This window comes from Oncorhynchus mykiss, chromosome 30 (assembly GCF_057628025.1).
Source record: "Oncorhynchus mykiss isolate SJ-2025 chromosome 30, ASM5762802v1, whole genome shotgun sequence".
NCBI lineage: Eukaryota > Metazoa > Chordata > Actinopteri > Salmoniformes > Salmonidae > Oncorhynchus > Oncorhynchus mykiss.
This window is the reverse complement of record NC_143051.1, coordinates 17,234,989-17,247,501: the sequence shown is the minus strand read 5'-3', so window position 1 is coordinate 17,247,501 and position 12,513 is coordinate 17,234,989. Positions and strand designations below refer to the sequence as shown.

The following is a 12,513-nucleotide window of genomic DNA, read 5'->3' as shown; positions in this document are numbered from 1 at the left end:
GCTTAGAGACTCTGTAAATGGCTGCTCCACTCAGAGACCTTTACCTTAAGGCAGCTCCTCAATCAGCTCTCAAAGACAGAGAAAGAGGAGTGTGTACTGTCGTTCATAAAGACCTTTTACCAATCATTACACCCTGGGTTATTGCTGTGGGGACCCGTTCATGAAGCTCTGGTCTCCATGGTGATTTCAAAGCTTCGAAAGCATTAAATGCAAATAAACAGAAGCATCAGACAGCTAAAATAGTCCTATAGGAGTCCTCGCCACCATCAGTGGGTAATGAAATAGCTTGAAGCCATTTTTTTCCCTTCGGTTAATAAGGTGTAACTGTGGCAAAATTGCTGATGTATTTAGATGCACTGAGCTTAGAAACCAGATTTCACTCTCAGTGGGAAGTTTATGATGAATTCAGTAACCCAATAAATGCACAGTGATTTCTCCATCCCAGTGTCTGTAAAACAGTCTAATGGAGTTCCCTCAGGAAACGGTTAGATTAGCTGTCTGGCCACACCATTCACAAAGCACTTGGCGGAGGACAGGTGGAGAAAAGAGGTGGGAAAGGGTTAGGAAAACGAGGGAGAAATGAGGGAGAAATTCCCTTTAATCTCCACATGAAGCTCCTCCTCCATCAGACTACGGTAGTATTCAGAGACTTCATTTGCATCTCAAATGGCACCCTATTCCCCATGGTGCACTACTTTTGACCAGGGCCCATTGTCAAAAGTAGTGCGCTGTATAGGGAGAAGGGTGCAGACATCATCCTGTCACACAGTAGAAGACAGCTATGTGTTTGTGTTCTAGGTGTGTCTGATGGAAGTGTTAACAAATATAAAAAGCCCATGGTATGGCTAATTTGAAAATGTTCCATTGTGAACTGTGATGGACGTGGGTGTCTGTTGGCAGGCAGGCTAGGGAACCCAGTCCCTCAAGAATAACCAGGGGTATTTATTTCTGAAGAGAAAGCTGCCATCTGATCTGGCACATGCAACCAGACAAGGGACTGTCCTATAAATGTGAAATGTAACTGAATGAACCAAACCCTCCTGTCCCATTTAAAGAACATGGTCCTTCCGTCCTCTCTGTGTGTGTGGGAAACTAGGAATATGGAGAACAGAGGGTCCTGTCCTATTGGCTTAGAAGTGCACAGTTGAGTTCCTCTGCCTTGAGGCTCTTATTGTCACAGAAGGAGAAGTGGTGTCATGAACAGTGACTATACACATGCACACACACACACACACTACCCATGGCTGTACATGCCCAAACTGTGTAGGAATGAGTCAGTCACTCATGTTGCTATTGAGTGAGTTTCCTTATGAAACCCAGACATAAAAACACCATTCCTTTGGGGATTTTCTCAATGTAATCTATAGAATGGTCCTAGAGGAAGGAAGGATTGTTGACATATATTTGACAGGTATCTAAAAGCATAATTGAGAAATAATTGATCAAAGTTGGCTGATTTCTGACATTTTACCAAGGCCTCCTTTTAGACTACATAATGTTTCATCTGTAGATGCTACAAAGCAACAACAAACCAATCGTATGAAACGTTACTGCTTGATCTCTAATATGACTAGTGTTTTTATCGGGGGAAAATATTTAGGAATATTGAAATATATAAACATGAACATTTGAAAATATATAATTTTTGATTTGTCAATTTTTTATATATATATATTTTTGAACATAATATAGTCTACGTGCATATGAAAATTCCAGATTGGAATCTCTGTTACTTTTAGAATGGATTCAAAATGGTCACCCTCTGCTCTGGGCTGGGCGATATTGCCTAAAAATCTGTTGTACAATTGAAGGTCAAACACACATTACCTTTTTAAACAGTCAGCAATAATCTAATGAATTCAGGGTTGTGAAATTAAACAGGCTGTTATACCACTAATAATTAAGTTATTTTGTCAAAATAGTTTAACCTGCTTTTTTTTTTTACACAAGCCCACATGCCCACGTTCTAGTGAGTAGCCAGCTAATCTTTATAGGAATCTTTCTATTTCAAGTTTTGCCAACTTGGATCTATTTGCTAGCTAACAAGGCAGAACAGTTCTTTCTGTCTATCTCCAACTGTTTGAACAGCGTACAAGCCTGTCTACTTCGTTCAGATGTTTAAATCAAGTGGCCCTACCTTATTTCTCAGAGTGAAAACTAGTTGCCAATTCCTTATATAACTGTGTTTTATACTTATTGCACATTTATAAAACACAGACTAGACGGCTAGTATAACCGTCTTTGGCTAAAATGCTTCTACTAGTACATGGTACCGCAATGCCACGCGTGACAAACTGAGCCTTGTAGTAGTGTCTGCTCTGCATGCAATTTGAGTAGTTGAGACATGAAAAGAGTGTCGTTAGAAAGGTTATGTTAGTATTTGTAATCGGTTAACTTCTCTATTACAGTAAAATAATGTTTCGGTGTCCATATGACCCATTCTGTTGGACCAAGTCTCAAATACAAATAGCGAGTTGAAACCGTTTGTCAGAGAGGAAGACGTGATCTCTCATCTTTGTTGTTGTGAGTGGCAGGGGAGGGGCTTGGTGTGTGTGTTTGAACAGGGAGGAAGAGGCGAAGCGATAGGTGTCAGTCTCGCAAAAATCTGCTCAAAACAAGTCCAATGCATTTTGCCCAGCCCTACCTCTGCTGGTGATTTGCAGGATGTGCAATGATACAAGTAAAAGGTGGGCTGTGATTGGTTACATTGCCTACCATGCCAATTTCTCCATATAAAATGGTCCATAACTTTAAAACTAGCAGGGATCCCACTCTGGGATATATTTTATTTTATTTAATGTTTTTTTAACTAGGCAAGTCAGTTAAGAACAAATTCTTATCTACAATGACGGGCTAGGAACAGTTGATTAACTGCCTTTTTCAGGGGCAGAACGACAGAATCGGGGATTCGATTTAGCAACCTTTCAGTTACTGGCCCAATGCTCTAACCACTAGGCTACCTGCCGCCCTAGGTTTTTACAAAATATTAAAACATAAATTAACATACTACAATGTTTTATTGAAATCAAAATACCCCTTGTATTACAGAGCAAGCGGGAAAGCTTCATATGACACCAATGTTTGCTTTGTTGCACCTACAGATGAAACATTATAGAGTTTTAAAGAAGGGCATTGCCTCGAACACACCTACAGCATCATCTGGATATGTGTGCAACAAAAGTTTAACATTCATTCTGCTACCATTTCTGTCAAGCTGTCTACACATACAATCTGATTAATACGTTCGGCAAATCCAACGTATGCACCACACAGAACGCACTGCAACTGCCTCTGGAACGCAATGCTGCAAGGCAAACGCAGCGTTCCAACGGATAGGAATGTACTTCTGATGTACCAAAACGCATTTTAACGTTGTTGTTGTCTTAATCTCTTTACTGATGGATCTTATACCACTGACTCAGTAGCTGACTAAATGAAGTGTGTCCCCACTGGGCCCTGGTCAAAAGTAGTGCACTTTATAGGGAATAAGGGTACCATTTGAGGGCGTAACCTTAGAGGTAGAGGCAAACTGCAGTTCAAATTCACCTTTCCAATACTCACATGGCAGTCTTAGACACTGGAATGTATGGATACAACGTCAGTCAAATTAAAAACAAGTGAAAATAGAGTCTAAAATACAAGTGTGCAGTATGTGTTTGCTAATTGCCTCAATGCCAGGCGAAGGGTTATTTAGTCTTGGTTTGATAACTCCCTCCGGATCCTCTTATGGTTATGTCTTCTTTGTTCTTATAATCTTATGTATGTATAGATTATCATGCAAGAGATCTTCATAATAATTGATGGTTCAGTCTCAGCTCTTTAAACCTTGTATGCCCTGATACTGCATTAAGACCTAAAAATGCAACTCTGAACTTGAGCATTTGTTAGTCATACTGTAATCTTTAGAAATTGCTTTTCCCACTTAAGCATCCAAACATCCACTGTCCAAAATCTCTGGTAGGGGAAAACCTCCAATTTCCAAAATCTCTGAGGGAGAACAGTCAATGTGTCTCTCAAACACAAGGCTTACGTCCTTTCTCCTCTGTCTTTACAGCCAGTGAGAACTGCCATGACTTCCACCCCATGTTCTTCACCCACGACCGCTCCTTTGAGGAGTTCTTCTGCATCTGCATCCAGCTGCTCAACAAGACCTGGAAGGAGATGAGGGCCACCAGCGAAGACTTCAACAAGGTGAGGGTGGCCTTTGCGGTAGGGTGAAGTTGCCCCTAGACGCTGATCTTGGATCAGTTAGCATTTCTCCCCGCTAATGGTCAAGGTTAGGATGAGGGAGAGGAAGCTGATCCTAGATCTGTACCTACAGTAGGTGAAACTTCACCCCAGAGAGTTAACTTTAAGCCTATATCAACTTGATTTTCCAAAGGGTAATGTTTATTCCTTAAAGGAGGGCTAGCTACTGTAGGATTTCAGCTCTAATATAATTAATAACACATGGTCGTCTGTGGCTCGGTTGATAGAGCACGACGGCTTGCGTTGCTAAGATTGTGAGGGGCACCTCTTGGGGAATTGTGGGGGAGATCTTGGAGGGCTGGTGGGAGATCTGTTGACGTGCCCTTGAGCAGGGCGTTGACCCTGGTTGCTTCTGTGTGTCGCTCTGAGGACGTGCCCTTGAGCAGGGCGTTGACCCCGGTTGCGTCTGTATGTCGCTCTGGATGGGAGGCTGTTAGATGACTGATGTGATGTAAATGTCGAGCGACTTCACTGCATGTATATTGTATGTTTTTTAAATATTCAGTTAATCATTATGATATTTTTTAAAGATTGTGAGTGCTGGAACCACCCACACGAACATGTACAGTTCAAGTCGAAAGTTTACATACACTTAGGTTGCTGTCATTAAAACTCGTTTTTCAACCACTCCACACATTTCTTGTTAACAAACTATAGTTTTGGCAAGTTGGTTAGGACATCTACTTTGTGCATGACACAAGTCATTTTTCCAACAATTGTTTACAGACAGATTATTTCACTTATAATTCACTCTGTCACAATTCCAGTGGGTCAGAAGTTTACATACACTAAGTTGACTGTGCCATCAAACAGCTTGGTAAATTCCAGAAAATTATGTCATGGCTTTAGAAGCTTCTGATAGGCTACTGGACATAATTTGAGTCAATTGGAGGGGTACCTGTGGATGTATTTCAAGGTCCACCTTCAAACTCAGTGCCTCTTTGCTTGACATCATGGGAAAATCATGGGTACAAAAGCATCTATATCCACAGTAAAATCAGTCCTATATCGACATAACCTGGAAGGCCGCTCAGCAAGGAAGAAGCCACTGCTCCAAAACCACCACAAAAAAGCCAGACTACGGTTTGCAACTGTACATGGGGACAAAGCTCATACTTTTGTACTTTTTGGAGAAATGTCCTCTAGTCTGTTTGGCCATAATGACCATCGTTATGTTTGGAGGAAATAGGGGGAGGCTTGCAAGACGGAGAACACCATCTCAACCGTGAAGCAGGGGGGTGGCTGCATCATGTTGTGGGGGCGCTTTGCTGCAGGAGGGACTGGTGCACTTCACAAAATAGATGGCATCACGAGGATGGAAAATTATTTGGATATATTGAAGCAACATCTCAAGACATCAGTCAGGCAGTTAAAGCTTGGTCACAAATGGGTCTTCCAAATGGACAATGACCCCAAGCATACTTCCAAAGTTGTAGCAAAATAGCTTAAGGACAACAAAGTCAAGGTATTGGAGTGGCCATCACAAAGCCCTGACCTCAATCCTATAGAAGATTTGTGGGCAGAACTGAAAAAGTTTGTGCGAGCAAGGAGGCCTACAAACCTGACTCAGTTAAACCTGCTCTGTCAGGAGGAATGTAACAAAATTCACCCAACTTTTTGTGGGAAGCTTTTGGAAGGCTACCAAAAACGTTTGACCCAAGTTAAACAATTTAAAGGAAATGCTACCAAATACTAATTGAGTGTATGTAAACTTCTGACCCACTGGGAATGTGATGAAAGAAATAAAAGCTGAAATAAGTAATTCTCTGTACTATTGTTCTGACATTTCACATTCTTAAAATAAAGTGTTGATCCTAACTGACCTAAGATAGTGAATTTTTATTTGGATTAAATGTCAGGAATTGTGAAAAACTGAGTTTAAATGTATTTGGCTAAGGTGTATGTAAACTTCTGACTTCAACTGTATTCACACATGACTGTAAGTTGCTTTGGATAAAAGCATCTACTAAATGATTATTGTTATTATATTAGCTCTGTAATTCTACTAATCTGCTGCGCCTTAGGACCTTGATTGGTTGAATCTAGTGTGGATGAGCAGACCTAAAAGAAGTGCCTTACACTATAAGGTGATTTTTTTCAGCTCTTCTGGCTGTGCCGTTGAGGTACTAGAGGAAACTCGCTTGTAGTTTTGTTTGGAACACAACCCTGCATCCCCGCCATCACACAATTACTGTTGTTTTTTAAGTAATCTGGGTCAGGTGGGCATCATTTGAAAGCTGGTTCTATTAGCAACATGACTAGCTAAGTTATAAAATACGATATTACATCGTTAGGCTTTCACAATGCAATTCAGGGAAACCGATTTGATTTTTGGTGCGCATAGATATGAGTGCATTCAGGTGTGTGTGCTGCAGTACATTTTCTTCACAATATACAAACAGGTTCATTCTGTTCAGAACACTCAACGGTATATCTCCGTACATCAAACATAGTGATCGTAAACATTGACACTGTATCTGACATGAGTTTTATGATATGGAAATGTGAGGTGCACATTTGGACTCACAGGTGTTTGGCTTTCTTCTATGACATCAAAGCAGTATTCATTATAATCCTCAACATTTCATCTTTTAAAATACGTAAAGTCCTCATAATTTGTCAGTCAAAACCCATACAGAGCTGTGAAGCACAGAGCCAGAGCTCTGACGTCATGTATAGCATGTTACTTACTGTACAGCCACTGCGTTCCAATTTAGAGGTTTATCAGTGCCCAACTGCCTTTTTCAACCCGTATACCGGTATGAGTGTAAAGGGCTATCGCTAAATGACTAAAATGTAATTATAAACTGGGTGGTTCGAGCCCTGAATGCTGATTGGCTGACAGCTGTGGCATATCAGACCGTATAACAAAACATTTATTTTTACTGCTCTAATTACGTTTGTACCCAGTTTATAATAGCAATTAGGCACCTATGGGGTTCGTGGAATATGGCCAATATACCACGGCAAAGGGCTGTATCCAGGCACTCTGTGGTGCGTTGTGCATAAGAACAGTCCGTAGGTGTGGTATATTGACCCCCTCGGGCCTTAATTATAATGTACAGGAATAAGAAAACATGTGATTCTGTAAGAGTTTGTGATGTCACTATTTCATGTGGAGTGGTGGGTTCTAGTCTGGACATATCTCAGTGTCGGGCAGTAATGCAATTGCAATTATGATAATCACACATCATAAGGCTTGGCTTGCGTACTGCATGAAATTTTTATAATGAAGGCGCTGCTGTAGTGCCTATATAAAGCCAAGCTCAATTTTCAAAAATGAATTAAGATGCATAGTCAAAAATGCGTCCCAAATAGCACCCTATTTCCTACATAGTGCACTACCTTTTACCAAAGCCCATCAAAAGTAGTGCAATACAAAGGGAATAGGGTGCCATTTGGGAAGCATTCATGGAAATGCATTTCTCAATGTCAAATCAAATTTTATTTGTCACATGCGCTGAATACCGTGAAATGCTTACTTACAAGCCCTTAACCAACAATGCAGTTCAAGAAATAGCGTTAAGAAAATATTTGCTAAATAAAAAGTAACACAATAAGATTACATAACAATAACGAGGCTATATACAGGGGGCACCGGTACCGAGTCAATGTGGGGGTACAGGTTAGTCGAGGTCATTTGTACATGTAGGTAGGGGTAAAGTGACTATGCATAGATAATAAACAGCGAGTAGCAGCAGATAGTGCAAATAGTCTGGGTGACCATTTGATTAATTGTTCAGGCTTATGGCTTAGGGGTAGAAGCTGTCTAGGCCTTTTGGACCTAGACTTGGCGATCCGGTACCGCTAGCGGTATGGTAGCAGAGAGACCGGTCTATGACTTGGGTGACTGGAGTTTTTGGGGCATTCCTCTGACACCGCCTAATATATAGGTCCTGATGGCAGGAAGCTTGGCCCCAGTGATGTACTGGGCCGCACACAATACCCTCTATAGCGCCTTACGGTCGGATGCCGATCAGTTGCCATACCAGGCGGTGATGCAACCAGTCAGGATGTTCTCGATGGTGCAGCTGTAGAACCTTTTGAGGATCTGGGCACCCATGCCAAATATTTTCAATCTCCTGAGGGGGAAAAAGCAATGTCGTGCCCTCTTCACGACTGTCTTGGTGTGTTTGGACCATGATAGTTTGTTGATGTGGACACCAAGGAACTTGAAAATCTCGACCCACTCCACTACAGTCCTGTCGATGCTAATGGGGACCTGTTCGGCCCTCCTTTTCCTGTAGTCCACGATCAGCTTCTTTGTCTTGCTCACATTGAGGGAGAGGTTGTTGTCCTGGCACCACACTGCCAGGACTCTAACCTCCTCCCTGTAGGCTGTCTCATCGTTTATCGGTTATCAGGCCTACAACTGTTGTGTTGTCAACAAACTTAATGATAGTGTTGGAGTCTTGCTTGGCCACGCAGTCGTGGGTGAACAGGGAGTACAGGAGGGGACTAAGCACACACCTCTGAGGGGCCCCAGTGTTGAGGAATCTGTGCCGCAGATGTGTTGTCTCCCCAGATTAGTTTTCCTCGAGGCGTGCCTTATTTTAGTAGTAATTTTGAGTGGTGGGAGTGAGCTCATCGCCCAGGCTTTCAAGTTAAATTATTAATCGTTGTTGTCTGACATGAAATACACATTGGATTCCTCCATCGGTTGGTCTCACTGCTCATTTAACTCCTGGCTTCAGTAACAGGCAGACGGTGCTGTTTTATTCAGATGAAAACATTTATTTTCAACACATACTTCTGAAAAAGTCTGATTCAGTCACTGTGTCTGAAGAAGTCTGATTCAGTCACTGTGTCTGAAAAAGTCTGATTCAGTCGCTGTGTCTGAAGAAGTCTGATTCAGTCACTGTCTGAAGAAGTCTGATTCAGTCACTGTCTGAAGAAGTCTGATTCAGTCGCTGTGTCTGAAGAAGTCTTATTCAGTCGCTGTGTCTGAAGAAGTCTGATTCAGTCGCTGTGTCTGAAGAAGTCTGATTCAGTCGCTGTGTCTGAAGAAGTCTGATTCAGTCGCTGTGTCTGAAGAAGTCTGATTCAGTCGCTGTGTCTGTGGGTTTCTTTGCCGGACTGTCGGATTGCAAAGAAAATGTAAACTTGCGTGGTGATATTGGAAACCCAAGCCAATCAGAGCAGTATTCTATCACAGCATCACATGAACATTCTCTTTTTTCCTGTTGTCAAATGAACTGCAGAATGGTAGACTTGCTGTTTTCAGAAGATCCTGAAATGACTGTCGGACTAGATGTATTATTTGTTGTAGTTTGTACAGTATTGACTAACCACCAAGCTCCACTGTAGCTTCAACACCCTGTCTTGTTTTGAAGCATCAGGGTGTGAGTCATTGCCTGTGTCCCAAATGGCATCCTATTCCCTATATAGTGCTCTGGTCACTAAGTAGTGCACTATATGTGGAATAGGGTACCATGTGGGACGCACACACGCTGTGTAACATTGCAGTGAAGGCAGGAACCCATCTCTCCTGAAACAGCACAGTCTGTATGTGTTTTTTTGACAACTTAGGCCTGGTAATGCTGACCATCTCACAAAGCCCTGTGATGTATTCCCCCTCTATACTCTGCTCTCAGCCATTCCATACCACCCTGTCATATTAGGATGTATACTGTACTATACTGCCTGAAGGTGACTTTATAATTGGGGATAAGCGCTCATTCAGCATGTTAGTGTCCCCGCTCCTCTTTGCCAGGAGTGAGCTGGCTGCCTGTTTTATTTATTTCGAGACACAGTGCTTGTGCTGGGGTTGCGTCTGTTGGTCAGGAGCAGTTGGTAGACGGTATACTGGGTGTTGGTCAGCATTGCCCTGCTGTAGACGTGATGCGAATTGATCCTTTCAGGTTTTGTTAGCCAGCATGATAAGCCATCAAAAAAGTGTAGAAAGAAAGGCTTATGTACCAAACCTTTACAGAACCATCAAAATAAAGTGAAACACCTTATAGGGATGCACCCCGAAAGATATGGCGCTCTTTTTCATGGTCCTTCAAGCCAGATAAGAACAGATTATGTGTAAATAACTTGGCATACATGTACTGTTTATGCTTTCTGTGAAATATCCCTATTTAAAGTGCCTTCGAAAAGTATTCAGACCCCTAGACTTTTTCCAGATTTTTGTTACGTTACAGCCTTATTATAAAATGTATTAAAAAAAAAAAAAATTCTGCAAACTACACACCCCATAATGACACAGTGAAAACAGGTTTTTAGAAATGTTTGCAACTTTATATATACATTTTTAGACAGAAATACCTTATTTATGTAAGTATTCAAACCCTTTGCTATGAGACTCGAAATTGAGCTCAGGTGCATCCTGTTTCCATTGATCATCCTTGAGATGTTTTTACAACTTGATTGGAGTCCACCTGTGGTAAATTCAATTGATTGGACATGATTTGGAAAAGCACACACCTGTCTATATAAGGTCCCACAGTTGACAGTGCATGTCAGATCAAAAACCAAGCCATGAGGTCGAAGGAATTGGCCATAGAGCTCTGAGACAGGATTGTGTCGAGGCACAGAACTGGGAAAGGGTACCAAACTTTTTCTGCAGCACTGAAGGTCCCCAAGAACACAGTGGCCTCCATCGTTCTTAAATGGAAGAAGTTCGGAACTACCAAACTGCCCGGCCAAAATGAGCAATCAGGGGAGAAGGGCCTTGGTCAGGGAGGTGACCAAGAACCCGACAGTCACTCTTAACATAGCTCTAGAGTTCCTCTGTGGAGATGGGAGAACCTTCCAGAAGGACAACCATCTCTGCAACCATCTCTGCAGCACTACACCAGTAGATTCTCTGTTCTGATGAAAACAAGATTGAACTCTTTGGCCAGAATGTCTGGAGGAAACCTGGCACCATGCCAATGGTGAATCATGGTGGTGGCAGTATCATGCTGTGGGGATGTTTTTCAGTGGCAGGAACTGGGAGACTAGTCAGGATCGAGGCAAAGATAAACGGAGCAGGGTACAGAGAAATCCTTGATGAAAACCTGCTCAAGAGCGCCCAGGACATCAGACGTGGGGCAAAGGTTGATCTTCCAACAGGACAACGACCCTAAGCATACAGCCAAGACAACGCAGGAGTGGCTTCGGGACAAGTCTCTGTATGTCCTTGGCCCATCTAGAGCCCAGACTTGAACCCGATCGGACATCTCTGGAGAGACCTGAAAATAGCTGTGCAGCAACACTCCCCATCCAACCTGACAGAGTTCCAAGCTTGTAGCATCCAGTTTTTGCTTTGTCATTATGTGGTATTGTCTGTAGATTTATGATGAATAAAAACGTATCAATTTTACAATAAGGCTGTAACGGAACAAAATATGGACAAGGTCCAGGGGTTTGAATACTTTCCGAATGCACTGTATACCATGGCATTGTTGAATACTTGTTTCTGATTGGCTTGAAGGCCATTCTAGGGTCCTATATATTTACTTTGATTAATTAACTAACCATCTGTTGGCTCCTGAAGCTGTGTATGCCCTGGTTTCATTTTCACACCCACCTCTCATTTAACAAATGACTGGACTTTATATGGATTATTATTGTAACAAATGCACTGATGTGGTCAAATGATAAAGCATGTCAAGATATGTTGCATGAATTCACAATGGAAATACAATGAAGTCGAAAAATTGTTGAATTATTACTCTCACAATTTCACACATTTTCAACATATATTTTTGCCATTCTATACTTGACAAGCAGTTTGTTCCCATATTCCACCATTTGGCAGTATGCCTACCCATGGTCATGGCTGTGCGTAAATTTCTGCACACTCTCAAGCAAATGTTCATATTTATAAATCTCATGCTTTGCGTGGAAATGATCCCACGCATGGTTTACGCACAGATTTGAGGCCCCGGGGCCAATTGTCTTTGGCACCCTTCTCCAACGGAACTGATGCTACACACGGATCTGCTGAGAATGAATCACACACACTCACATTCACACCTCTGGGGCCAGGAATTTTAATATCCAATCAAACACACCACTTTCTCTTGACAAGATGAGAGTGGTTCCTGATTGAATAAGGATCGATTATTCCTCCCTCCCTCCTTACCATCCCTCATGTCCCTGGTGTTTGTGTAGACGGTGAAGACAGGAGAAGAGGAGGAGACTGTGTCACTGAGGGTCGTTCACAGATCTTTTGGGGGGCATGTGCCCTAACTATTAAACAGGGCAACCCCGAACCACGGTCATAAACTCATTGAGTAATTATTACTTAGATTATTTATTTACAGAAAAGGAATA

At 42.1% G+C, this 12,513-nt stretch overlaps 1 protein-coding gene across 10 annotated transcripts in view; it reads left to right on the top strand.

Moving 5' to 3' along the window:
* LOC110488032 (engulfment and cell motility protein 1) overlaps positions 1-12,513 on the top strand; it is a 212,112-nt gene that overhangs the window by 142,891 nt on the left and 56,708 nt on the right. For all 10 annotated transcript variants that reach the window (XM_036970712.2, XM_036970713.2, XM_036970710.2 and 7 more), the window contains one exon: positions 4,055-4,191. In XM_036970712.2, coding sequence (XP_036826607.1) covers positions 4,055-4,191 — 137 coding nt within the window. The remainder of the gene's footprint in view (positions 1-4,054; positions 4,192-12,513) is intronic.